This window comes from Corticium candelabrum, chromosome 4 (assembly GCF_963422355.1).
Source record: "Corticium candelabrum chromosome 4, ooCorCand1.1, whole genome shotgun sequence".
NCBI classification, from domain to species: Eukaryota; Metazoa; Porifera; class Homoscleromorpha; order Homosclerophorida; family Plakinidae; genus Corticium; species Corticium candelabrum.
The window spans coordinates 942,979-970,551 of NC_085088.1; the positions used below are offsets into that span (position 1 = coordinate 942,979).

The window sequence follows — 27,573 nt, forward strand, 5'->3', positions numbered from 1 at the left end:
AGGTATGTACAATCTGTACCACCTTCAATTGGATTATCCTATATGAGAAAGCTATAAAAGAAGTTTTGTCCTAACAATGATCAACCACAGTCTTACCAACTCAATGCCAACAACTTCAATTTTGCCTTTGGTTCCTGCATTCACCCATCCAAACCATTGAATAACACCACGCAATGAACAATCATTTACAGCCACTTCATCAGACGTCAGACGAGCACAGTCATCCCCTACAACTGAACCCAATTCTTTGTTCCTTCGTTTTTCTTTGGAAGAGTCAATTGCAGCATTCATATAGAAATCATATGGTGCACCAGTTGCATCAGCAAGAGATGAATTTCTCTCAACATCACTTTCAGGTTGTTTACCAATTTGTTTAACCTTTTTCATTATTCTTGCCTGTTTCCGGTCAATGTGTGTATTATAGGTACTTGTTGCTTTGGGATGATCTCCTGTGAGCTCACTACAAACACCTTGAGAGACAGTTTTAGACTCTTGCTTGTTGCCTGGCCGACCCTTGTCTGCACTGTTGTGTATGCTCTCTCTGTACTCTGTTAGTGGCATAAGAGAAGAGACAGCAAGATAAACTTTCTGGCTGCCATGCTGAGATTTGAAAGAAGCATCCCTCTGAAAAATCAATATTTGGTAGTCCCTGGATCATGGTATGTTTAGATGCCTATAAACACAAGCTTTTACATGTCACACCAAGTCTCATATTGGGAAGTAACACAAACAAAAGATAACAATCTCTATGTTTATCCAAACACTGTACAAATTTCTGTTCCCCTGTATCTACATACTGTCTAATCTAAACACAAACCAATGTCTGTCTTCCCATGTGTACTATTTACTCTTTCAGTTTGTAGCCAACCCTGACCAGACTTTGTGTCTCACTTAAAACAAACCACCACAACAGGATGTTTGTGTCCAGGCAAAACATTAACTTAACAACAAATTAAAGGTGATGGACTGAGTTGTCAATTTCAGTAAATCTCTCATTCATGGCTTTGTCTGTGCCGAAATAGGGCAATACGTTATCATATGGTATCCACAGACATGACCACAAAGGTACACAAGAAGTCACTACAACTGTATTCAAAAAGGTGTGCCAAATGGTTTCAAAACATAAGTTACATAACAACACCCATAATCTATACTTGATAGTAAAACATCAACAGAAGGTAATAAAACAAAAAATAATTTCAACTTCCAAGCACTTTGACATTCAAACCAGCCCACAGACTATTGAATACTTGTACCTAGATGCTCATGAAATGCACCACATGATGACCCAGCTATCTGTACTCTCCATTCCTAATGTAAACTGTAAAATGTATACTGTAAAGCAATCGACTTCAAGTACCATGAATGCACATCCACTGTAACAAAGCCAAAGACTAAAACCTAGTGCATATAAGATTAGTAGCTTTCTAATCCATGTCATAAAATGTCTCAATTTGTAATTACATTTTCTCCCTTACTGAAGATTAACTTTCTATTTATTGGCTTTTGCTGGGGGTCGCTCAAAATTATCAACAATTTCACAAGCATACAAAGCGAACACTGAAGCCCTCCCCCTCCCCAAAGCATGCGCAATATTGTTGATGCACCATTTTTCAATAGCTTGACCCGGTTCCATCTATTAGAGAGTTAATGTGTGGTCTTCAATGCTTCCGCATTGATACAGTTCTTCCTCCATTCCAGTTGACCCATTCAAATGATGTCAGCTCGAGGTTTCTGGTCATTCAAGTGGACAAAGACGAGAATATTAAGAAAGTCGTGGTAGAAACAGCTGGGCTCTTCATGAATGGCTGATGTTGTTCTAGAACAAAATCAGAGTAGGTTGCCGCGTCTTACATGTTTGTAAATCCCGTACATAGATGTACGTGTCACTAGCACGGGAACACTGCATGGTGCAATTCTGGTTATGAAAAACAGAGAAATTAGCATGAGCCATTTGCTACCAACATTTTATAAAGTGTACAGAGGACATAAACTCCTCTCCCTAGCGTGAGCTTTGTATGCCCGTGAAATTGTCGATAATTTTGAACGACCCCTTACTATAGAATGAAATACAAAAATTACTAAACCCTAAATATTCTAAAAATCAACATCATTTGCACAAGGAAAGTCTCCGTTTGTTCGAATGCTCTTGTGTAATTAGTTGTTAATTAAACAAAACAAATCTTATCTATCGTACCATTTCTAATCCAGCCACTGTAATGTTTTTACCTACACATTTGTATGGAAAAGCATGTATATAGTTAATTATTAACTAGTAATTGAAGGTGTGTTTACACCGTCGCTTCTACAGGTATGAGCCTTCAAAGTCCTGTACGCTAGGAGAAGTAATTGTTGCGAAGAATTACGAATATACACGCTATATATTCTAGATGTGCTACCTGTAAATGTATTTAAAATCCTACATAGCGACTGTTGGTCCGCGTGACCGCAAAGTCCGTAAATAATCTGTAGTCGTCAAAGTAGAGTTATCGTACACGGGACCTAGAATCGCTCATAGTTACGTAATTTTAGATTCACGTATAAATGTCGTAAAACCAAGAAAGCAATCGATTTCGAGTCAGCAGTTGCAGACAGGTGAGTTCTGTTGTTTATTTCCGACAAGTCTGTGTGACTTTACTCCGACAGGAGACTGTGTGAGTATCAGAGCGCTGGAATACAGCCTGAAACCATCAAATTCAACAGATATGTGCATTAATTAACCATCTCTATCGGGAGTAACAGATGTCAATTAATCAGCGGACCGCGATGGAAAGTTGGAGGAATGTGGGCTTTAGCGTGCACGTTTGCCACAGAAGAGGGCCTTGCCATTCAGTTGGATGTATCGTTGGTAGCAGTCTGAAGACCAACGACCAAGAGTTTTGATCAGCCAATCTCGTAGGTCAGCAGCGGCTGCAGTTGTTGCTGCTCCGATCCAGAAGCTGTGGCCGTCTGATAATGGTGTTGAAGCCAGCCAGACATACCATCAGTGTCTGGTACTGCACTTCCGAGGCTGCTGACACGACAAACTCGACAAGAGATGACTGAGGCTGGGAATGGTGACCACTTTCCTTGTCTGCAAAACTCTGTATGCCATGACACGCCTGTGTTCTAGGTGCGTCGTGATGAGGCGGCGATGCTTTCGTTTAGAAAAAATGTGGCTGCTGGTCCGGGAGACCAATGGTGAGAGCTTCCACAAGCAGTGGAGTTGGCCGGCCGTGGTGCTGCCCGAGGTGCCAATGGATGGAACTTGGGCATCTGTGCATGAGACAATGCGTCAGCAATTACATTAGAAGCGCCAGAAATCTAATAACAACAGTATAGTTATTGTTTGCAGCCGTAAAAACAAGCAACGGACGAGTGCTTGAGATTGGGGCAGTGGGATGAGCCGTGTTGCCATAAGTTGACTATGCTCTGGTTGTCACAGTGGAATAAAACCCACTTGCCAGACTAATGCTTACCCCACATCAAACAAGCTACGACGGCAAACAATTCTTGCCATGCTATAGACTTCCCCGATTTAAGCGTCTGGTGCGACTGTCAGTCATCGAGGAACCAAGCTCCACTGTAGTATGCACCAAAACCGTGTGAACCGGACGTATCTGTGTAGAGCTCCATGTCTTCGGCGGCAGAGAGACGGACATCCAGCATCACTGCCTCCCCATTCCAGGATGGGAGAAAGCGATACCACCATTGGAAATCCTTCCTAGTTTCGCTGTTAATGTAGACATGATGATGACTCAATCGGACGGAGGTTGTCAGGTCGATGAGTCGTCGTAGAAAATTCATGCTAGCCGAAATGACCTTGCATGCGAAACTAAGCTTACCGATTATGGATTGTAAGTCGCCCTTGGTCGCCTTACGGCGTGACAGCCATTGAGGGATTTCGTCCATCATATCCCTCAGTTTTTCAGGAGGTAACCTGGCAACCAGCACCTCTGAGTCGAGTTCAATGCCTAGGAAAGTTACGGTTGTAGTCGAGCCTGTTTCTTTGCTCGGTTCCATCAGTATGCCCAGTTGTCTCGCGTAGCCAGACCCTTTTCCGCCGCGTCATACTTCCGGGCGAAAATGGTCTGCTGAACAGCCTTTGATGTCGCTGTGTGCCGCTTAGCCAGAAATCGGCTATCTAAAGACCGGATTTGGTTTCTTAAACGCTTTACTAGAGACCAAATTGGTATGCACAGTGCAAGCTTATCTCAATTAGCTTCTCTTGTTTCATAGAAAGCGACTCAAACACTACAACAAGAGTCGTTAATGTTGTAAAATTTGCATGTCTACAGCATCAATTAAATGCGACCGCGGGAATATTGATGTCAACAGGCTTCGATTTCATGCAGCCATGATCGACATCGCATGTTTAGCGGTGTGCTCTCGTGTCACAACGAACACTGAATGCGAACGTACTTGATGCTGTTTGCTGTTTGCTGTCTAAAGCGACCGCAGACAGTCCAGAGTGAGCGATATCTGGAAGGGCTTGGAGCTGACGTCATTGAAACAAGATGAGTTGTCTTTCTGTGTTTGGGTAATCATCTCATGTGTTTTGTGCATCGCTTTACATCGAGTACGTTCGCATCCATCCAATACATTCGCATTCAGTCTCCATTGTGACACGAGTGCACAACGCTACAACTACGTACGACATCGATCGCCTTGGAGATGAATAATCAAAGCCTGTCAACGTCAATGTTCCCATGCCCGCGTTTAATTGCTGCTGTAGATACGCAGATTTCACAACACAGCAACGACTCTAGCTGTAGTCTTCAAGTTGTTCTCTACAAAACAAGAGAAGCTAATTGGCATAGAATTGCACTGCGTGCATACCAGTCTGGTCTTTAGTAAAGTGTTAAATCAAATCCAGTCCTTCGATAGCCGATTTCTGGCTACGCGGCACATAGCGACATCAAAGGCTGTTCACCAGACTCATTTTCGCCTGGAAGTATGACCTGGCAGAAAGGAGTCTGGCTACGCAAGACTATACGCCCAGCTGATGGGCTTTGTCCTTCACCCGTGTCATGGATGCACAGCAAGTGGAGTTGTCAGGTTCGACAAAGAAGAAATTGTCGAAGTAATGTAACATGATTAATGTGGCACTCGTTTACTAGGATCCATTCAAATGCGTCCGCTACTTGACTACATAGTGCTGATGAGGAGCGTAGACCGAAGGAGCAAGCGCTTGTCAATGTAGTATTGGCCGTCCCAATAAACTCCCAGTAGGTCCCATCTTCTCGGCAGACTGGGCACAAACGAAAGGCATGTTTCAAGTCCATCTTCGCCATGCAGCAACCCTGACCGGTCTGTTTCACGAAGGCAATGGCATCATCAATTGATAATACCGTCGTTAATACTAAGTCCGCGAGGAGCGGAGAGGTGCATAATCAGTCTCCAGCTACCATTTTTCCTTGGAACAACACCTATGCCAGAGCACTGGAGAGTTGGCAGAGGGGGTCTGTTGTAAGGGCCAGCCATGTGACCGCGTTTGCATTCTAAATCGAGCCCTTGCTGAACAATGACCTTGTGCTCGAGTGCAGACTTTAGGTTGGAAGATAAACGAATGCAAAGTGCACCAGTGTAGCCAAGATTGAAACCATGACATAGTGACCAAAGCAGTGATTCAACAAACGTACGATCAAGGTAATTGTGTAGTGACATTGCAAAAACCTCAGGCTGAAGTGGAGTGTCTGGTTTATGCTTGTTTATTGGTGCCCTTGCGGGAACACGTGGCCTCTGAGTGATCGCCGTGGCAGATGAAAGATTCATGTTGGTATTTGGACAGGCTAGATGAGGCTTGGTTCTCGCATCTACCAGTGATGAAGAGACGGCAGATTTCGGGTTTGCCCGAAGGGGGGTTGGAGATGTTAACAGAAGTTGCGGTTGCTCGCATGGAGGACGAAAGAACTGGTCGATGTGTGCACAGTCTGTTGCCACGTGACCTGGTTGGCCGCATGTATAGCAGGCGATCGAGGTTGCTCTGCGACCTGTGGAACACTGAGCCCACAGGTGGTGGTTGATCGTGTCCCATCTTACGCCCGTGGTACTGCTGGTAAAATAACGAAAGGCTCTATCGTATTTCAGCCAGACCGAGGTTTGGTATTTCGAGCTAGCTTGAGCGACTATAGACTGATAGGCGATAAGTTCGTAACCTCGCGCCAGATCCGCTAATAAGACTGTAGCTGCGTATGCAGACCAAGGCTGAGCCGATGTCGAGGACATGTGCTTCGGACGGAATACCGAGGCTTTCGTTGCCATGGGGACCAGTAAGTATGGTGTCAAAGACAACATATTCACCTGCTAGTATCCTCCTCTTTGTCCTCCTAGATAGCATCCAGGATGCCGGTTGATCGCTAGATCCGGCTGCCGTCCATGCGTGGCCGAGAGACGTGCAAAGGCTGGAACGACGTGATTTTGATCTTGTGCGGGAACGGCGACTGGACAATCTAGACCGTTGTTTGTGTGGTGATCGAGACCTTGATGATGACCGGGAGCTTCGGCTGCTGTCGTTGTTCCAATTCCCACAATTACGACTCCGCGTCCGAGTACGGCCCTCCTTTGTGGTGTGGCAGAAAGAGCCTGACCTGGATCTCGAACGACTGAGCATGGGGCAAATAGCTTCTGACATGGCAGCTACCGATGCTTGTACTGCTGACTGGATCACAGTTTCTAGCGATGTGCTGTCGATTTGTGTGGCCATGGTAGGCGTTTCCGTCGTCGCTACCGTGGATAAAGCTGCTGCCGGCTCTGTAGTTGTTGTAGTCGCTCCGTCAGAAGGAAAGAGAGCAACGAACAGTCGCTTGATCCGTTCCGGTCTGGAACCAGTGGAGACAAGGTGATATTGCTCTAGGAGCAAGTGAATTGACACATCTGAAAGCAAAGCAATTTCTTCTGGAGACTGAGGAAAAGTGAGGGACAATGCTCATCGGGTTGAACGACTAGTGCGCTTACTCAATATCAAGAAATCTACCAGCTATACAATGCTAACCGAACAAGGCAACGTTCTCACAGTCTTTGTAATATCCGTGGAGAAAAAGAAGAAAAAGAACAAAATTGGCGCATGGGCCTCCGAGGCTAGCAACTGTTTTCTAGGTTGTTAGATAATTAGTGACCAAAACAAAAATAGGATATAGCACACAACGTGCAAACATTTCATTTCGTTGATTTTGAGAAATTTTAGTCTTCATTTACTATGTTTTTAAGCGTGCAAAAGGACGACCACGCCCCCACAACGCTCCAAAACCCGACAATCCCTACATACAGGGTACTACCGTAACCTGTGATACAAAGTGCAACAGCAAGCTATAAAATACATACAATTGCTGCAATGCATGTTGTCACATCCCCTCAATACAACTTTAAATTTACAGCAGCAATCTTTGATGTTGTTGCTTCTGTTGTATGAGTTAGATTTGAATGTAATCAATAACACTCATGTTCTCATCTTCCAAGTTGCCTCGAACAATCCTTCTCCCGTAAATTGATCTGTATTGATCTGTTGACTTCTGTTTGGTCAAACTGGCAAGAAACTTCTCAGCACCTGGTCGTTCAGTGGGTTTAATGCATGTCATTTGTAAGCAGAGTTCTAACAGATCAGGGTTTACAATCTTCCGTATTTGCTTTTCCCTCTCTGAAGGATCTGGTGACAATCCAGTAAACAACTCTGTGAGAGTTACGCCCAGACTGTAAATATCAGATTCCCGAGTACTAGAAGCTGTGCTACTATCACTGCGTGGCATTTTCTGAGGTGCACAATATTCATAACTCATTGCACCTAGAGAAGTGCTGCTGTTGATCAAGCAACTTGTACTTAGATCACTCACTTTAGCTACCATATCACGAGTGATCATCACATTTGTAGTGCGAATATCACAATGAACGTATGGTTGAAGACAAAGTCGATGCATGTACATGATAGCTGCTGTGATATCTGCAGCTATGTCAATCTGCTCTCGAAATGACAAATACTGGGGACGTTTGCAAGTACGTGCTGCCTTCATTAAATCACTAAGTGAGCCTTGAAGAAGCTCCATCACAATTTGAATAGATGTGTTATTTGACATCACAACACCATAAATACGAACAATGTTGGGATGATGTAACTGAGTGCAGTCGATCAGCTCTTTCATACACATCGGTGCTAATCCAGGAAGCCTCAGGTTCTCATGAAATGTCTTGACAGCGACAGCAATACCACACCAATGTCCAACTTGAACAACTACAAAAATAAAATGCAAACGTATTAAAACAGCATTCAAATACACTAAACACTAGTAAATGACTATCTCACCACCATAAGATCCTGACCCTATTTCCTTGCCATTAAGACACAGTTTGTCTGGCTGAATGTAGAGAATGTTCCGGTAGTGAGTGAGCGTTCCCTCTTTCTCTTGAAGAGCATCTTCAGCAACCTGGCATCGCTCCTTAAGTTGTGTCACCTCCTGCTCGTGTTGTTTACCTTGCTCATCTAAACGACGAATTTGCTCACTCAACCTTTTCTTCTCAGCGATCTCTCGGCTTAGTTGCAACTTTATCTGTTGATCATCTTTTTCTATTTGATCAGCAATTTCTATTGCTTTCTCAGCTTTATCTGAAGAGTATCGCCTCTTGCTACAACCTTGATCAGATGCCACAGATGGCTGTAAAATACCAAAAAAAGCAATCATGAGAAACATAACAACAGTTTTGTTGCAACATTTGTATATAGGCTACTGACAACAACTACTCGCATATGACAATAGCTTGCCTAAATTCACAAGTTACAAAGAAATTATGTACTACAGTAAAGCGTCCAACCTAAACAGAAGATATATCACAGACACAAAGAAGAAAAGAAAAAAGCCATATGGTGTATATTCAGCCACTGCCAGACTAATAAAGCCTTAGCAAAGTACCTAAAATACCACAACATACAGTTTGGTGTACACTAGAGTGACTGCCATACCATTCAGCTATTCTCATTGTCATTTTTGCCACACACATTTACTTTTTACACAACTGCACAATGCTGACAGTTGGTTCACCAAATTGCAATTGGCTAAACCATTCCAATAAGTACACTAACAAATCAACCTCCAATCTGCTCCCGTCATCAGTAGCATCAGCCTGCTTTGGTGGATATGAAGTTTGAATGCGAGTCACCCTGTGTTGCTTCTCCTTCTCTATGTGTGTCCGTGCTCTCAATCGCTTACTTGGCTTGTCAGACTTTGTACAAAATGCTTTCACTCTAGATGCAAATTCTTCATCTGTAGCACAATGTCTCATCTTGTCAAAAGAGAGAAACACTCCGCAATTGTCAGGGCAAGTGAAATACTTATGTCCCTTGAAAGTACCATTGCAGTTGCCTTGAGGTGGATCAGCCTAGTCATAAACAATGTTACATGTACTGAAATTCAGTTCTTCCTATAGCCTCGATCGCAAGCTAAGCATTCGCTGCAGCCCCACACGCTCCCCAAGTTACACTGGTTAAGGGTGTGAACGGAAACGATACAGCAAGTGTACAGAAATATTCTACACGCACAATCCATAACCCATAAGAAACAATACTTTGGAAAAGTCATGTGACTCAAAGACTTAACTTCCTTCCCGTCTGACAACTAAGTAGCATGTGGATGTATGGTCCATGTTTGTCACGCTTCAGGAATGTGCCACCCTTAGTGTGGTTCAATTATGAAGCAGTATTTGCGTTTGGTCCTAGAGACAATGGACAAACCGCCAATCACAACCACTAATGCTAATGAAAGAGTTTCTAGCACATTGGTCTAATTCATGTTTCAATTACAAGGTCTTGTCCGAAATAACAACAAAAACCTACCTGCAGTGAATGTGGCATTGAGAAGCATTCAGTGCTTGGAGCCAACGAGAATGTAGACTTCAGATTCCTTGATACTGTGTTGTATACAATATCAAGGAATCTAGAGTGCACCTTCATGTTGGCCTTCGAGGCACTGGTCGTGTAGCCAGATCCTCTCGATCCCGCCTCGTCATACTTCGGGGCTAGAAATACTTTCCTTTCTCGCCAGATATGACGCAGCCAGAAAAGGTGACTACGCGGGAGACTAGGTTAGTATCAGTCTGGCTAAGCAAGGACGACAAATGAAAATGGTACAGCGGATTAAAGTCTTGAGTCAAGTTTGGCTCCTTTGCCATGCATGGTAACAGCAGTCAGTGTCCTGTACCTGTCTGCATACGCAAAATCAATGTACATCCTGTACGTCGTGATACCATTCCTTTACTTAGCATATATATAATGCTAACATAGTCAGTCCCTCTCCGCCATCATACTTTTGGCGAGAAAGAAAAGTATTTCTCGCCAAGAGTATGGCAGGAAGGGTCTGGCTAGACCAGACCAATGTTAGTGGTGTTAGGGTTACGTGAAACGACTGTAGCTTTGTATGCGATTTTAGATAACATAGATTTTACAAGTAGCGAGCTTAGAAAAATTGCGTCTAAATCCGCAAAATCCTACCCTGGTTTCCAGAAGGCTTGTATATACTAAATGGCTATGAAAACAATGGTGTAATAATTAAGTTATACACAGTCTATATCTAAAAAAAAGTTCATCTCACCAGGAGTTCCACTCCAAACATAATTCCACAAGAACTAATTTCAACTTTTCCCATGTGCCTGATGATTCCTGGTGTGTCAAACTCTTCAGGATTGCTGGACAAGTTAACAAGTACCTTGCTGCTAACACCATAGTTCTCTGCTTCATTGAGATGTTTGTTCTGGTAAGCAGCATAGCGGTCTGAACTAGATAGAACCGTTGACAACAGTTGAAACTGCTTTTCCGACAAGGGCGCGAGATTCTTCTTCAAAACTGTTGCAAGTCGTCCTTTAGGGTTGAAACTTTGAACACGTACATAGTCCTCACTGGATTGTTGCTTGTACATGTCTTCGGGCCTAGGAATAACAAGATCTCCTGGTGGAAAGGTCACTTCTGTTTTGCGTAGATCGAAACTTATTTTTTCCTCTCTCTCACGTCCTAGCTGCAACAGATACAGGGCACCGACTGCAGACGTATTCGACTGCAAATTGCTCAGAGTGGGGCTCCCGTCCTCTATGTAACCGGATGCACTTTCCAACAACATCATGTACACCTCAGAGCTGTGTGGTACAGAAAATCTAGATCTGCTGTACCTAAAACTCGGCTGCGCCATTTTCGACGCAATAGCTAGAGGTAGAGCGTCACACCCGACTAGACCCGTGTTCAAACCCGGAAACACTGCGAAGTCGTCCCTCACCCCCCGGGGTTCGTCAAACCACCGGCGTAGCGTGTCCTCAGGTTTGGAGGGGCTGACACTGTAAACCCACGCCCGGTTTCTTACTTATGAATTATACGTATTGGCTACTTCCACTGCACGGACGTCCGCCATGCCGGGAAAGTGTGCTAGCTAAGCATGCGCACCTGCCACGACTTTTCGACACAGACTTCAGCCGTCAAATGCTGATGTGTTCCATCAAACAGCTAGCTATAGTTAATGTTGTCAAGACACCACACTAAAAATTAAGCTGACTGTTTGGTAACCTGAGGGAAACATGGCGCTTTTGCTTGACTTGCAATAAACTGGGAAGCTCTAGAGCCTCCCTTAGCCTAATTAGGCTCCCCCACACTACGTCAGTGGTCAAACCATATTCTCCATGAAAGAAAGCAAACGGTCTGATTGACAACCAAACACAGTACAACATGCTGATGAGGAAACATATAATATGTTGGCAATCACACGTTTCTGCGATCTCTCTACGCTATTTGCTGTGTCTTTTTGCCTTTCAGTATAGCAATGACCGCATCTGAGCAGTGAACAAGCCTCATCGCACCAGAAACATACACACAAGTCTTTACACAGAAATCCACAAGAAACAAAGTGCACACAATTCTACAGTCCATCACTTCTGCACCTTCTGAGACAAATTGATCTTGTCGCCCAAGCTCAATGCCATACCCTACAACATCGAGTGCATTATCTACACAAACATATAGAAGCATAACAATTAATCCTCAGTCAAACCTGGCTTTTTGCTCGAATCCTGATGTGACCAGTGACCGGGGCATGTGCTCCACCATCTGCTGGTTTCTCGATACTCAAGTTAGCAAGAGCGTCTTCTCCAAATATACTCCTTGCATACAAATTGGCAGCCATAAAGCCACAGTCGCCCGACAATGCCTAAATACGAGACACACAATGATCTTGTATAGCAAGCTAGCGTATATGACGTCATTACAACCTTTTCGGGTGTGAGACAATTCATGTTTGTACACTTCAGGAGATGCTTGAGATAGTCAGACATGCTAGCAATGTTTGTATTGACAGTGACCTGAACAAAACCAAGGAGGTGTAGACATTGGTGCTACGTAAAGTCGGTGATGATGCTGTACCTTGTTTTCCCATTCAAATTCAGCCCACATTTTTCGGAACTCGGTGTCTGTGCATCTTGCAGGCACAATGTAGTCCATGATGTCAATATGAATGTCATTCAGTACAACACAGTTACGATCCGACTGACCACCAGAGACATCATACACTGCAAAACCAAGAAATAAAATGGAAAAATGACAAGTAGGTGTGTGTGTGTGTGTGTGTGTGTGTGTGTGTGTGTGTGTGTGTGTGTGTGTGTGTGTGTGTGAACAAATACATTGCAGACATTTACAACATACCAATGTTGCCAAATATAATTCCATTTTCTGTCGAGGCAACCTTCACAGAAGCCTAACAAACAAACAAACTCTACAAACTACATAACTCAAGCTTGTCGTCGCATTCGCTATCTTCTTGTGACTGTTGGCAAATTCCGTCAGTCAGTCTAGTCTGTCTTTGCCTATTGCTGAGCATGAGTTTGACTGTTTGTTGTTCCACTCATCTAATGATTTCCAAATTCCTTATGTCAAAACTTCACACCTTTATGTTGCAAAAGTCATGAGGACCCATAGTCAATGATGATGGCTTTTCCACCAATTTCAGATCTCCTGCAAATAGACGAAAGAAACTACCACCAACACTCTATCATACACAACACTGCAATCTACCAAGAGTTGCCAGTTCTAATGTTAACCCTTGCAAAGTGTCGGCAGTTTGATTCACAACCAACACATCCAACACAATGTCAAACTGGTTGACATGGATGTATGCTTCAGCATAGACAGGATCGCTAAATCCAGTAAGCTGATGAACCTACAATCGACAAAAAGCACTCAACAATGAACACAACTTGACAATCCACAATCATCACCTTGCTGAGTTGAGACTTAGCTGTGACCGTCTCTGCTTTCTTTGGTGCTGTTCCAACAGCTTGTAGAAGACTCACTTCAAACTGATTCTACAGACGACACAACACACCATGTGGTCTCTTATTAACAACAAGTAGAATATAATAGCACACCTCTAATACTCCTCCATCCTGTTTAGCGACTAGTTGAGAAAATACAATGGGGTCATCTGCTTCTTCGCTGTTTGCAGACTTCTTCCGATCTTCGAGTTGCTAAAAATCCACAGTTGAAGTGTAACTAAACATAATACATCAGCAAACTCTCCCACCAGATTGTCGGTTGCCTTTTCTTGGTGCCTGGCTGTCAGCATAGCAGACAGTGAGTCTCTGCATTGCTCGTTGAAGACTTCAACCATCAGATCTGATCGATCACACAACACTCGGATACACAACATCAGCCGATCCAAGTCATCGTCAGTAATAGCCTGTTGTGTTGGCAAACAAAATCAGACACATTAGAAAAGAAGGTACATATGTAGGTAAAATGGATGGACAAACAGAGACAGACAAATTAACGGGGAGACAGAAAGGAAGACAAAAACAAACAAACAAAAACTTAGATACCACAAGTAGCCACAAACCTTTTTTGGCAATCCAGATTTTCCAAAATGAACAACACTTGCCATGACCAGCATTGCATCAGCACAGAAAGTCTGACAAATAAAACAATAAAAAAAGACATCTCACCACCATTCACATGTGCATACATTCTGCTTCTGTGGATCAGTGACGAGAGACATAAACCGTAGAGCAAGCTTAGTAAGAGTCGTCCCAAGAGCAGCAGCAACAAAGAAATCCCCATCAAGCAAAAAGCCACGCAGTGGTGGCCTTCAAACACAGAGAATTTCAACAACAGAAATCATTTAAATGCATCAACTAGGTCACCTTTCTTCATCTTTCTTGGTTGATGTAGCAGCTGTGTATGCACTCTGGGTTGCATATGTCCCATCATCAGTTACCAGAGTACGAGATGAAGTACCAGTTGGGCTAATAGGAGCCTCACCTTAAACAAGCAAATTTTTAAAAATAGCTAAAATTTGCAAAATTTCATTTTATATAATTCAATCAATTTTAAAATTTAACAAGAGCAACTCTTCTGCTATTATTTCACAAAAGTTTCCAACATCAAGAGTAATGCACAACAGACTCTTAGTTGTTAAAGCACAATAAGAGCAGACGCAAGCACAAATTTCTGATACAGCTGTACAGGAGTGGCGTACGACCGCCTCGACGACCTGCTAGGCAACCACATAACACGTGACCAAATAAATGTCCCGTAATGTTCAATATGGTGGACGTGAATCAAACTCTATAGCTATGTATGGCATATGAAGGGTTTGCACCGTAGTGTTTCTTCATTACAACTTTGCATCAAACCTTGACAACAAAACAGAACCTCAATTACCTTCTTTCTCCTCACCAGCAGCCTTCCTCAACTCAGAATCAACAATAGGAATCTGCATAAAACACTGTCCGTTCAGCCCAATCAACAACTGCTCATATAATCTCACCTCTCCCAGTGACTTCTTGACCTCATCCATAACATGACGAATGTCAGGAAGAGTAACACAGTATTCACCCAGAATCCACAATGCAGCCCGAAGGATTCTAAGTCACATAACTGCCAACGATGGTCATACAACATCAGCTCTATTCCATACCTCACAGATTTGATTCTATGGAATTCGTCCAACAGTTTACTAAGAACTGTCGGCTTCAGAGAGTCATAGCATTGTATTGCTTCACGGACAAACACGAGCACATCAGCAGCAGCATCTTCATTCGTATCACTGAGAAACTCAAGCAACTAGACACGCACAAATAAGTCCTAATTTATTAGAACAAAAAGTAACTTTGAGCCTTACAACGGGTATGATAGTTGGAGCAACATCAGGAAATTTGATACTGCATGAGTGGAGAGTTCGCACAAGAAGCTACAAAATTTGAAATAAATTGTTAATCATTACTAATATAAACAAAGTTACATGTTAATAATCATTGATATAAATATAAATATGCCACGTTGCCACGTCAGACTATCTTCAGGTGATCTGTACACACGTGCGTGCACGCACACACACACACACATGCACGCACACACACACACACACACGCACACACACACACACGCACACACGCACACACACACACACACACACACACCTGTACGTACCTGTCTGTAGTTGCCAACGTCATCTTGACCAGTCACATTCATGGTATTGGTCACTTCTTTCTTGAGAACAAGCACCACCTGCCAAACAAAACTCAATTAATTGTCACCACCAAACTTCCGTACATTGCTGTGTTACCTCGTCCACATTCCTTGATGAGACAAGATCCAGCACCAAGTCCAGACATTTCTTCCTCACTTCAAGATCAGGAGAAGACAGCACACGAACAATGTCCATCACAAGGTCCTACACAAAATCAGCCGCATACAGCTGTGACACCAAACGATGCATTACATGATTCAAAACAACCTGCAACACTCTTTCATGTATGGGATTCTCTTTGAGACCAAGAAGCCTGTCCAACACAATTAATTTCACATTATTGTCACTCTCCTTCACAATGAGATCAATGTAGCATGATGCAGCAGCCTATGATACACACCAATACTCAGTGACTAATCATATCCAGCAATCTGTAACGATACAAGTTCTCACTTTCACAGCTGTAGGAGCCGACGACAACGTGACTAGTGTCCCGGCTGCTTCATACCGAACAGCAGCAGATGAAGAGTTAAGCAAGTTGTAGATGCAGCGTATGAAACGAGCCCTCTCCAAAGGATTAGCAAAGCAAACCTGCCAACAGACAGTCAGAGCGAGACACCGAGACAGCACAAAAACAACAAATCAACCTTGTAAACAAGCTCAACAATCACAAGCTGCAGAATGTCACCAAACGTGTGCACCTGGTCAATACAAGTCGAGAGATAATCCAACGCCCTTTCCTAGAACCACAAGCAACACATACAACTAATCCACAAACATATACCCGTCTACTAGTGTCCACCTGGTCAACATGGATAAGCATCATAAAAGCGTTTCGTTTGCACGAGGCATCTTGCTCCTTCTCCAAAAAGTCTTGCATCAGCTCGGGAGCTTCCGATATCAAAAAGTCAAAACTCCTAATAAACAGAGCAAACCATAAGCAATACACCACGATAACATCAACCAACCTATCTGTCGTACGTAAAGTTTCTGCTGTGGAAATCAAGCCAACCATTAATTCTGGTTAGCATACTGTTAACGCATTAAAATTTAACTACAAAAGCAAGCAGCTGCTTAAACAACACCAGCATCTACAGACTTGTTTGACAATGTGAAACTACAGACTAACTTCGTCATTCAATGTGGCATCATCAGCTCATTGTGACTGACATCATAACATGTAACTCAAAATTCTGCTTTGGTATTAGACAATTCGCTGTGTGGCTTACATTCCTCCAGTGCTCTTACTACACAATATGACCCATTCAATACAAGCTGTCGCACAACACCGAGTCACAAAATTTATTCTAATATCGTCCATGCTCATAATGCATATCAGATGGTAGCAAACGAGCGCAATGTGCTATCAATCCATAGTTCAGCAAGTCTGACTACTAGCTACTGTATTAATCACATGACCATTTTGTGCTGTGATTTTTAAGATCCACGTTGGTGCTTTGCATGCATTTTATTATTCCGTCATCCCTTCCTGGAATAAGCGAGAAATTTGCAGGCACTGTAGCACTTGTTTGATAAAACTCCCACACCCATACAGTCGAAACTTCAATAAAAGCCTCAACAATCACTCGCAGTGCATTGCGAGTAAACAGACGATCGCCAGGAAGAGGATCTCCAAACTCTCCGAGATACAGAATCTTCCCTGCACGATCAGCAGTCTGTTTTATGATTCGTAACAAGTCAGCATTATGTTTGTCAGTAGAAATGTTGAATCGTAAGTTATCGCCATAAATGCTATACAAATGTACAGACATGATGTCACACGGTCTATTCACATCAATCAAGTTCTTCTCAAACTCTTCACGTGAGTCATTTGTCCAGTCACGCTGTGGCATGTAATACGAACGTCGCAGATGTTGAGCACTCGCACGAGGTACAGCATGCCCACTACTGATCAAACGGTGAGGATCTATAGCACGAATCCATGACGTCCATTTGTAGTAAAGACCAATCATCTGGTCAGTAGAAACATTGTCAGCCTTTGTTCTAATCTTTGGAGTTCCCTTGCTTGGTGCAATGCTTGTATGTTTACCCTCCATGTCTAAATCTGCTAGAAGGTTAAACTCATTGCCTAGTTCCCAGAATAAGATAACCGAGCTGTTGCAATAGCGGGAGACAAGGTCTTCAGTGAAACGTTTGATAGCTTGTTGTGTGCACGACGTTTCGTTAAAGTAAGCTTGCAAAGGCTCTTTACAAACATCACAAAACGCAAATTGATTCCAAGCTATGCTTGGTACTAGACGTGCACCAATCTTCTCTGCATCTCCAACCAACTCATCAAACGCCTGCCAGTACTTTGTTCTTGTCGTCGTATTAAACCACAGCCGAAGTTCATTCGGCCAGTAAGCCGATGCAGCAAATCGATAAAACACGAAGCTGCGACTGCTTGCATCCTGCATTGCCTTTATTGCAGCCGGTCTTCCACCGGTAGATGTATTGATGTATTGCCATAGTAAATCAACAATATTTACTGAAACTCCAACTATGGGATGCGTGTCCTCAGTGAAAGACACACTCAAATCAATGGCTTGAAATGCAAATATTGCAATCACCACCACGTGCAGTGTATACCGTAGTACTGAGCTCATCGTACTTTGCGCTACTGTACTGCATGCAAACGTGGCAATAAAAATACCCGTATAAACGATACCCGTATAAGACAAAGTCCCGTATAATATGTAATCTGTTAATTTTCTTACTTGTATATCGTGTATATCGCTAAAACTGCGTTTCTCCTAACATAAGCATGACGGTGTTCCAAGCAGCCTTTAATGGCCGGCATGAGTGGCTCCAATAACTCCGGCTCCTGATCAGGAAACAACAAAATCACTTAGAGCATTTAACACTTCCATAACGCGACGATTTCTAAGCAAATCAACAAACCAGACCTTCAACTTGCACAAAAATCTTAACGTCGAGCCTCTCACATACTCGTTTGGATGCTGAAGATCCTATTAGATGCACAATAAAGCTACAAACGCACATTGTCTCAGCAGACTGACAGTCAGCTCTCACTTTGCGGTACGCATCACACACGAGAATCATTTCGTGCAACAACTTGCCGTCGACTTGAGTTTTCGGAACAATCTCGAAGTATATCAGCAGCAGTTTCTTCAACGTGTGATCGTCCATAGGAAGGGCATACTGAATGATTGGCATCAGTAGACTTGGCAGCTTCTCTCCATTCAAAATCATCTGGATGGTCTTCTTCAAAGCCTTTACTCTTGTTTTAACACTTCCTTTTTCTATGGGTATATTCAAAAAGCACGAAAATGATGAGAGAAAGTCGCTGGATGGACAATGTTTTGGTCTGATGAGACGCTTACGAAAGTCTTGCTTCAAGGACTGCTCGGTCGGAGGTTCGCCGTCGTCGGGAATGTTGATTAGCGTGTAACACGCCTGTTCAGCGAGTGCCATTATTTCAGAACGGTAAGGTGACACGTGGCACGGTAGACCCCGGATGTAAAACAAAAAATTGTTTGCAAGATCGACGAAAGCCTATATTATATACTCTCATTGTTTCGAATAAAACATTCACTGTGTGCTTTGCGCCGTTTTACTTTGCGATTTAGTACTAAAACGTATCTATGGGTAGTCTCGCGCGCCTAGCAATCTGGACTTCAATGCACCAATTCAAATTCCCGTATGTACTAGCCATTACATACACATTTTAATCGTTTTACAGACCAGAACTAATAGTGTGCAACCTATCACTAACTCTATCTGTCACGAACTGTCGTCTCCGTTTGAGAGTGCGAAAGGGGCTTTATTTTAGCTTTCTTTCTTGCAATTGCCGCTTCAACGGCTTTTAATTCATCCAACAATCTCTGCTTCCTCGCTGTCGCCTCTTGGTCATTCGACGACTTTGAAGCATTAGAGATGCCAGCAGAAGAGCGAGAACTAACTGTTGTAGCAGAAGCTACCAATTCACTAGCAGCAGCTAACGGTTGGGTTTGGCTGTCTGTTGGAGTTGGTGTCGTTGGAGGAGAAACGTTTTCAGTTGTTGCTTTGAGCCACCGCTTCTTTCCAATCCACTTAAATTTAACACTCTAGAATAAAGATAAATAAATTAGTAACTTTAGACTTAAACTGTATCTACCAAAGCTTCCATGAAAGCGTGCGCACGCACGCGCGCGTGCACACACACACCACACACACACACACACACACACACACACACACACCACACACACACACACACACACACACACACACACACGCACACACACACATTATTGGTGAGCAAAGCGAGCCTCTCTCTTGTCATGTCAATTGAAATCGAGATTTTATTTATGAAAGTCCCATCTTCAACGCATTGACTTACCTTGTGTTGTGGTTGTTGCTGAGGAGCTGCAGCTGCCGTTTCACTAGACGTGTCTTTCTGCATCTCTCTCTGCTTGCTAAGATCATCCGGAGAACTAATAGGACTAACACCATGAATCTTGTTTTCCAACACTGGTGAAACACTGTCATATGTCTGTTTGGGTTTCACACTTGGCGTCTCCCTTTCACGGCTCGACCCACGAGAACTAAAACAAACACAAAACACTGTTACACATTTGATTATCAAAGCAGCTCACTCTTGTGAACACCCGTTGCTACAAGTGGGTTATACATACTGTACGTATATTGAGATAAAATCTTGTGCATAAAAAGCATTAGAGTAAGGCAAACTTGTGTATCCAGTACACCTTCGAATATTCAGGCTTTCGATTATCCGGACAACTTCTATGTCCCCGACTATTTGCGTTCCCAAATAAAGGAACGATAGAGTCTAGTGTATTGTGAGATGCATCCCTCCAATACAATTATCTAGTGTACTGTGAGATGCATCCCTCCAATACAATAGTCTAGTGTATTGTGAGATGCATCCCTTCAATACAATAGTCTAGTGGATTGTGAGATACATCTCTCCAATACAATAGTCTAGTGTATTGTGAGATGCATCCCTCCAATACAATAGTCTAGTTGTGAAATACATCCCTCTAATACAATAGTCTAGTGTATTGTGAGATGCATCCCTCCAATACAATAGTCTAGTTGTGAAATACATCCCTCTAATACAATAGTCTAGTGTATTGTGAGATGCATCCTTCTAATACAATAGTCTAGTGTAATACAATAATCTAGAGTATCATAAGATGCATCCCTCCAATACAAATACAGTGACCATGTCATTGGTTCACGTGTACCATGTGAGGTTGTTGGATTAGCGGGTGTCGAAATAATGAGGTCTGACTCAGACCGTATTGTGAACTAGCCCTTAGACGAGATATAATGACAAACTGTATCACTCACCTTGGACTCTTGCTGCTAACACTACTAAACCGACTTCTCTTCCCTCTCTCTTGTTTAACTTCTGCTGCTTCCTTTTCCTTCACCGTACTTTGTTGTTTCTCTTGTTCTTGTTTTGCTCCGGCATCCAGGCCTGGGCTTCTCTTGTCTCTCTGACGAATTTGCGCAGAATCGGAAGTAGGAGACCTTGGCGCAGACCTTGACCGTGAGCGTCTACTTCTATCACGAGGTGACTGCTCTCGTCGAGATCTAGGGACAGAAGGTGAAGGCGGTGAACGTCGTTTGGGAGACCGTGACCGTCTACAGATAAGGCACACAATGTAACCATGCAACTTAGAGATGAAAACAATTGTCAAGCTCTTGCCTTCGTGGAGACGATTCTTTCTTTCGTTTCACATCTGGTTCCTGAAACACAGCAGTAAAAATAATGAGAGGTTTTGAAGTTTGCGAGCATGAACACATGCTTCTGTTACTCTGTATCAACAAAACAGACAAACAGGCAAGCAGACAGACAGACAGACAGACAACAGACAGACAGACAGACAGACAGACAATATATGTGATAGACAGACAGACAAACAGACAAACAGAGACAGTAATATTAAAAACAAAATTCAACAAAATATTTTCTTAAAACAACAAACACAAAAGATTGCTTGATTCCGAGCCTTCATGTCATGCAACATCTATAAACTCAAGACACGACTGACTACAAACCCTCGACACGGAGCGTGATCTTGAAACCGAACGCGACCGAGAACGCCAACGCTTTCCACCACTCCGTCTCTCTCTGCAAGACAAAACAACAACTTACAATCAACCTTCCATCGGTCCTTAACACAAGTCATAACCTACATTGTATTTCCTAAAAGCCATTCACTTACAAACAGTCAATCTCAACGCCACACTCATATTTCTAAATTTTCAACTTTACTCAGGGCTCGAAACATAAGTTGGCAAGTCCTCATTTGATGAGAAAATTTTACCTCTGATGACTAAAGTTGAATTCTAGGTCGTCAAATGACGACTGGCAAGCCTAGGTCAGTATTTTAGCTACGAAAGATAATTTGTAATGGTGTGTGTGTGTGTGTGTGTGTGTGTGTGTGTGCACGCGCATGTGTGTGTGTGTGTGTGTGTGTGTGTGTGTGTGTATGCATGTGTGTAACACTGTGTGCTTTCTCGGTGCCGCATGCACAGCTGTACTGAACTGAAAGATGCGCCGCTTTGACGATGGCATTGGGACACTTGTCATACAATGACGTGTATGTGTAATAAACCAGCATCATGAAACTGGAAGTGCGCGAGCCACTGTTCTTCGTGTGTACGCTACGTGTGCAACAAGTCATTTCTATTGGCTCAGCAGTGGATTTTTCAGACTTCTACAAAAATATGACGATAACACTAAACCGTGTGATTGATATCAACATGACATCCTGGACTAAAATTTGACGACCTAACATTCTTGGAAGCTTGGCAAATGACGACAACTAGTAAGTTGGACTGATCTTCGAGCCCTGCTTACTGTATGATTTATAGCGAGATCCGCATGACTGCAGTTGTCTCACCGTTCTCTGTCTTTGTCTAGACTTCCTCTTCTTCTCCGTGTAGGAGATGGTGATCGTCTACCAGGAACTGCTCTGACTGGCTTCCTACCTGATGATGGTGATGGTGACCGCCTCCACGGATCTTTCCATTCATCTGGTTGACGTGAACGATCTAAAGGTCGATGGTTGGGGGAGCGAGGACTATAGCTGCCACTACGACGTCGATTGCGATAAAAATTTCGTGGGCTAGGGCTTCGACTGTGTGATCTAGACCTATAAAACAATAAGAATCATAGCTACTCATCACACAGACTTATGGACAAAAGATGGATACAGACAGACAAACAGACAGACAGACACACAGACAGACAAACAACAGACACAGACAGACAGACACAGAGACAGACAAACAACAGACACAGACAGACAGACAGACAGACAGACACACAATGAAGCAAGAAAATAAGCAACCCACAAGCTCACGTATTAATCTGCTCACCCAGATGACAGAGAACGTCTCCGTCTATCCCTACTTCTGACAGAACGTGCTTCAGTACGCTGCACACAAGATCTTCAGCACTAATACATCTCCACACCCAAATCACACACACACACACACACACACACACACACACACACACACACACACACACACACACACACACACACACACACACACACACACACACATGCACGCACACACACACAGACACACAGACACATGCACGCACGCACGCACACACAGACACACACACACACACACAGACACAGACACACACACAGACACACACACACACACACACACACACACACACACACACACACACACACACACAGACACGTGCACGCACACACACACACACACACACACACACACACACACACACACACACACACAGACACATGCACGCACGCACGCACACACACAAACACACACACACAAGGAAACCTGAAATCTGCCACGTCGACTGTCAGAATTTTGCCACGATGGTGATCTACGATTCTCCCTGTCCCCTCTGTCCGGTGAACGTTTGTCCATCACATCATTGTCTCTAGATTCATCAGCACTATGTGGTGATGCGCTACCTTCATGACCTTGAGCTTGACGCTCTTTCCGAAGACTAGCAGCTTTCAGAACCTACAAAAATACCATACAAATATAAACGAGATGTACAGACATCTTAAAACATGACGACAAGAGAGAAGGAATGAGATAGATAAACATAGAAAACAAATGACCAAAAAACAAATGACCAAAAAACAAATGATCAAACAGACAAACCAATTACTAGAGGCAGACAGACAGACAGACAGACAGACAGACACAGACAGATAGACAGACAGACAGTGCTGACAAGAAAACTCATGATGATCGGTTCTGGACCTAAGACCCTTAGTAGCAACACTGACTTTGCACAACTTGCAGTTAAGTAGCTTCTTTTCTTTAAAGTTTTATCCCCCATATGGGGCTAATGTATTATGTAGTAATTATTATGTAGTGGACTTTAGGATTGCTTTTAGAGTTTGATGGAAATTTCATTGTAATAGAAATATATGACAGACAGACAGACAGACAGACAGACAGACAAACAGACAGACATATTGTTTTATTCTCTCCCAAACTGTAAATGTAACAATCGCAAAAAAATGAAAGCATCCTAAGCATTAACAAAAACTACTGAAACGTCTGAAGTCATATAGACAGACAAACAGACAGATATACAGACAGACAGACACACATACAGACAAATGGACGAACAGACAGACAAACAAATAGACAGACAATTACATCAAGCAACACCTCTTTCACGTGCTTCATTCCTCTTTCCCATGCTGATTCCTCCTTCTTGGGTGATTGATCTCTAAACCTCTCTGAAGATCCAAACACATGACCGCCACGAGACGGCGGCCCGTCAGGCCAACCAAGAGGAGGTCCTGGTGGCATTCCTATAGGTGGTCGAGGAGGAAGCATAGGATGTCCCATTACAGGAAAAGGAGGCCCTAAAATTAAAACATTGTTATACGAGAGTGAATTAATAGTAACAAGTGTAAGCCTACTGTCTATTCCCCATAAGTGTGAACTCAGAAGTGAGTAATGAAGTATAGGTCACACCAGGTGTGCTCATTAGAGCACTAGGAGCTGCTCCAGTTGGACCATGTTACACCAATTATCTTAAATGGTTTCAGTTGCTGATCCGTTGGTCTTACAAGATAATCGGATAATAACCATTGCTCCACCTATTTGTCTTTGATATGCAAAAGTATTTTCCTTCTGTTTTGTTTAGAGGAAAGGCTTAGATAATTTGATAAACAGAAATGCCAGACCTAGCGGTTTCTAATGATACCGAGATCATCACGAAAGTCCAGAAAACAGCGGAGATATTGATGATTTTCAAAGTTCACACTTATGGGAAACAGACAGTAGTATTCTCTCTCAATATTGTCAAAGTCTCTTTTCTTATCTTTCTGTCTGTATTTGTGTGTGCATGTGTGTGTGTGTGTGTGTGTGTGTGTGTGTGTGTGTGTGTGTGTGTGTGTGTGTGTGTGTGACGTGACAACAGCCACTGGGGTCCTGGTGAGACTTCGGGTGTTCACACCACAGTTGGCTTCACAAATTGGTGCTCCTGCGAGTGCCTGGCCCGGCTCCAGGAGTTTGCTAGCGCAGACCCAGAGTTCCCTGAGTAGTGCACAGGGCCCAGCTTAACAGCTGGGGGGGGGGTGACCTCTGAGAGGCAACTCCTGACATTTGGGATTTCTTTAGGTGTGTGTGTGTGTGTGTGTGTGTGTGTGTGTGTGTGTGTGTGTGTGTGTGTGTGTGTGTGTGTGTGTGCGCGTGCATGTGTGTGTGTGCGTGTGTGTGTGCGTGCGTGCATGTGTGTGTGTGTGCGTGCGTGCATGTGTGTGTGTGTGTGTGTGTGTGCGTGCATGCGTGCGTGTGCATGCACATGCGCAAGTGTACACGTGCGCATGTATGTACCAAAGTCTGGTGGCAGCATTCCTCTAAATCGGCCTGGACGGATATCAACCATTCTTCGCTGGCGCATTCCTAACAATAACAATATCATTCTAATACACACAAACTCAAAATTCTGTTGACAATGTCTGCGTTCATGTACACCTTGTCTGTAACTTTGCTTAGGCTGTTTTGGCTTTTCTAATTGGCAAAATCAAATAATCAAGCAATGAGTGTGTAGCTGAGGATCAAACATCACGATACCTTCAGTTCCTTCCTTTAGTTCTCCCTCCTCCAGATCATCCTGGTATGACATAGACTAATGACTCAGAGAGATGATGAGACAACTTAATATGTTTACCTCATCATCTAGTTCTCCTTCCTCAAGATCAGACTTGCTTTCCTAGTAAAGAAAGCGTGACGTACAACACACTAACACCAACTCATATCATCAATAGAGATAATTGAGAAGCAGAGAGACACATAGATAGACAGACAGATAATTTATTCTCATACAGATTCTACTTGTACATATGCTAGGATATTTTAAAAACAAACAAGACAGACAGACAGACAGACGGACAAACAGAATCAAGCATATTGTCAACAATCTTCACTAGTACAACAATTACTGTTAAAACGGAACGTTCTACCCATAGTCCAAAACTATTGCTAATGTGTAAAACACTGAATGTCTCTATCAATGACAACTAAAGAACAAAAAACTGGAAAATGTCTGTCCGTCTTCTTGATAACATGGGTGGATGGATGGACGTCACGACGTGCATGGCTACCATAGAAGACGCCCAGCGCTGGTGTGAGGTAAAGTTGCATGCACTCCATAATGACAAAGATGACACAAAGAAGAAGACTATACGGGTAGAGAAAGACATCACAACGTGCATGGCCACCACAGAAGACGCCCAGCGCTGATGCGAGGTAAAGTTGCGTGCAATCCATAATGACGACACTCAAATGAAGGATATATTGGCGCAAAGACACGAAAAAGGGAGTACCAAACAATGACTCGTAGACAGCAGACTGTGCAGATGGAAAGGTGAGCAAACAAACAATCAAAAACGAAAAGGGGGCCCCAATGGCCAACAGAGTCATAAAAGGCGTTAATTAACGGCCGAAGCCGCAAACGATGACTTGGACAACAACTTGAAAACTCTTTTCCTTGATCCTTGAGACAAACAGACTAGAAATGTGTGGTCCGCCACACTTTACTCGGGATACAGACAGACAGACACACACACACACACAACTAGACAAATAAATAAATAAAAGTAAACTCTCTGTACCTTTATTTCACCATCACTTTCAATCTCCCCTTCTTCTTCTTCTCCTTTGTTGTCATCTTCAACTTGATCACTGCTTACACCAGTTTTCTTCTTCTGTTTTATACCATCTCCCAACTCCCCCTCTTCCTCTTCATCATAGTCTAGCTCTCCTTCTTCAACTAAACTGCCATCAAACTCTTCATTTCCCCCTTCCTTTACCTTCAAATCGTTCTCAACTGAAGTTGACAAAGATGATTTTGCCTCAGACTCAGACATGACAGCTGCTAGTCTAAACACCACAAACAAAGGCTTTAAGACATGAAATAAACAAGAGAGAACTAGATTACATGTAACAATCACAGAAAGTAAAAAGTTTAAATAGCTTGATACTTTGTTTTAAAGAATAAAGACAGATAAACAGACAGACAATGAGACAAACAAATGGACTGACAATTAGACAAACAAATGGACTGACAATTAAACAGACAGACAGACACACACAGACAGACAGACAGACAGACAGACACACACACACAGACACACACACACACACCCAAATTTCAAACTCAAACCAATCAGCAGCAAGCAGACAACAGTCCCCACAAAAGCAAGTTCGAACACTACACCAACACTCGCACAACACTAAATCCTACCGAAAGACTTCCTGCTTCTCCCCACTAACAAGAACAAGCAACTACTACAGTCACTCCGACAACCGCCACGCGCCATAAGGCAATAGCAAACAAACCATACACGTCAAGAGCTCAGATCCAACATGCCCTTTCTATCACGATATAAATTTCCTTTTCTATTGTTGTGATCGCATCCAATTGCGCTTCCGGCTGTGGAACCGAGATCCTTAAAGGAGGCTCCACTCAATGGCGTACGCCAAATGCTTCCAGACATATAGACAGTGTCGTTTAGATTTTAAAAATAGCTCACATTCTTATCCATGACCAAATAGCGAGACACACAGCGACCACGCTAACCTGCTTGCCAAGACGATCAAGCCTACAGGA

At 43.2% G+C, this 27,573-nt stretch overlaps 4 protein-coding genes across 5 annotated transcripts; all 4 read right to left on the bottom strand.

Moving 5' to 3' along the window:
- Positions 1-7,147: 7,147 nt before the first annotated feature.
- On the bottom strand, positions 7,148-11,175 carry LOC134178400 (uncharacterized). Its single transcript, XM_062645277.1, has 4 exons — positions 10,554-11,175; positions 9,058-9,345; positions 8,276-8,624; positions 7,148-8,203 (listed from the first exon to the last, which is right to left on the bottom strand). The coding sequence occupies exons 1-4, from the start codon at positions 11,142-11,144 to the stop codon at positions 7,392-7,394; spliced, it is 2,040 nt and encodes a 679-aa protein (XP_062501261.1). The 5' UTR covers positions 11,145-11,175; the 3' UTR covers positions 7,148-7,391.
- Positions 11,176-11,672: 497 nt separating this feature from the next.
- On the bottom strand, positions 11,673-18,923 carry LOC134178312 (coatomer subunit beta-like). Of its 2 annotated transcripts, none has more exons than XM_062645172.1 (27): positions 18,806-18,923; positions 18,495-18,724; positions 18,368-18,430; positions 18,179-18,285; positions 16,264-16,378; positions 16,163-16,201; positions 15,915-16,052; positions 15,729-15,848; positions 15,558-15,665; positions 15,422-15,499; positions 15,114-15,182; positions 14,910-15,055; positions 14,760-14,856; positions 14,654-14,705; positions 14,134-14,251; positions 13,956-14,076; positions 13,830-13,901; positions 13,518-13,673; positions 13,363-13,461; positions 13,213-13,299; positions 13,010-13,154; positions 12,882-12,949; positions 12,641-12,692; positions 12,362-12,507; positions 12,211-12,300; positions 11,994-12,149; positions 11,673-11,928 (listed from the first exon to the last, which is right to left on the bottom strand). In XM_062645172.1, exons 1-27 carry the CDS (start codon positions 18,894-18,896, stop codon positions 11,872-11,874), a joined length of 2,820 nt encoding a protein of 939 aa, XP_062501156.1. In that variant the 5' UTR covers positions 18,897-18,923; the 3' UTR covers positions 11,673-11,871. The 2 variants fall into 2 exon arrangements, with proteins under 2 accessions (XP_062501156.1, XP_062501155.1); XM_062645171.1 differs by having other exon boundaries at positions 16,109-16,201.
- On the bottom strand, positions 16,444-18,145 carry LOC134178888 (uncharacterized). Its single transcript, XM_062645800.1, has one exon. The coding sequence runs from the start codon at positions 18,065-18,067 to the stop codon at positions 16,868-16,870; it is 1,200 nt and encodes a 399-aa protein (XP_062501784.1). The 5' UTR covers positions 18,068-18,145; the 3' UTR covers positions 16,444-16,867.
- Positions 18,924-19,111: 188 nt separating the features above from the next.
- LOC134179169 (zinc finger CCCH domain-containing protein 18-like) lies at positions 19,112-27,572 on the bottom strand. Its single transcript, XM_062646062.1, has 15 exons — positions 27,544-27,572; positions 26,576-26,843; positions 25,633-25,674; positions 25,536-25,575; positions 25,437-25,472; positions 25,296-25,364; positions 24,120-24,319; positions 23,268-23,456; positions 22,818-22,876; positions 22,340-22,591; positions 21,492-21,564; positions 21,139-21,179; positions 20,778-21,074; positions 19,804-20,008; positions 19,112-19,528 (listed from the first exon to the last, which is right to left on the bottom strand). Exons 2-15 carry the CDS (start codon positions 26,828-26,830, stop codon positions 19,199-19,201), a joined length of 2,088 nt encoding a protein of 695 aa, XP_062502046.1. The 5' UTR covers positions 26,831-26,843; positions 27,544-27,572; the 3' UTR covers positions 19,112-19,198.
- Position 27,573: the final 1 nt, after the last annotated feature.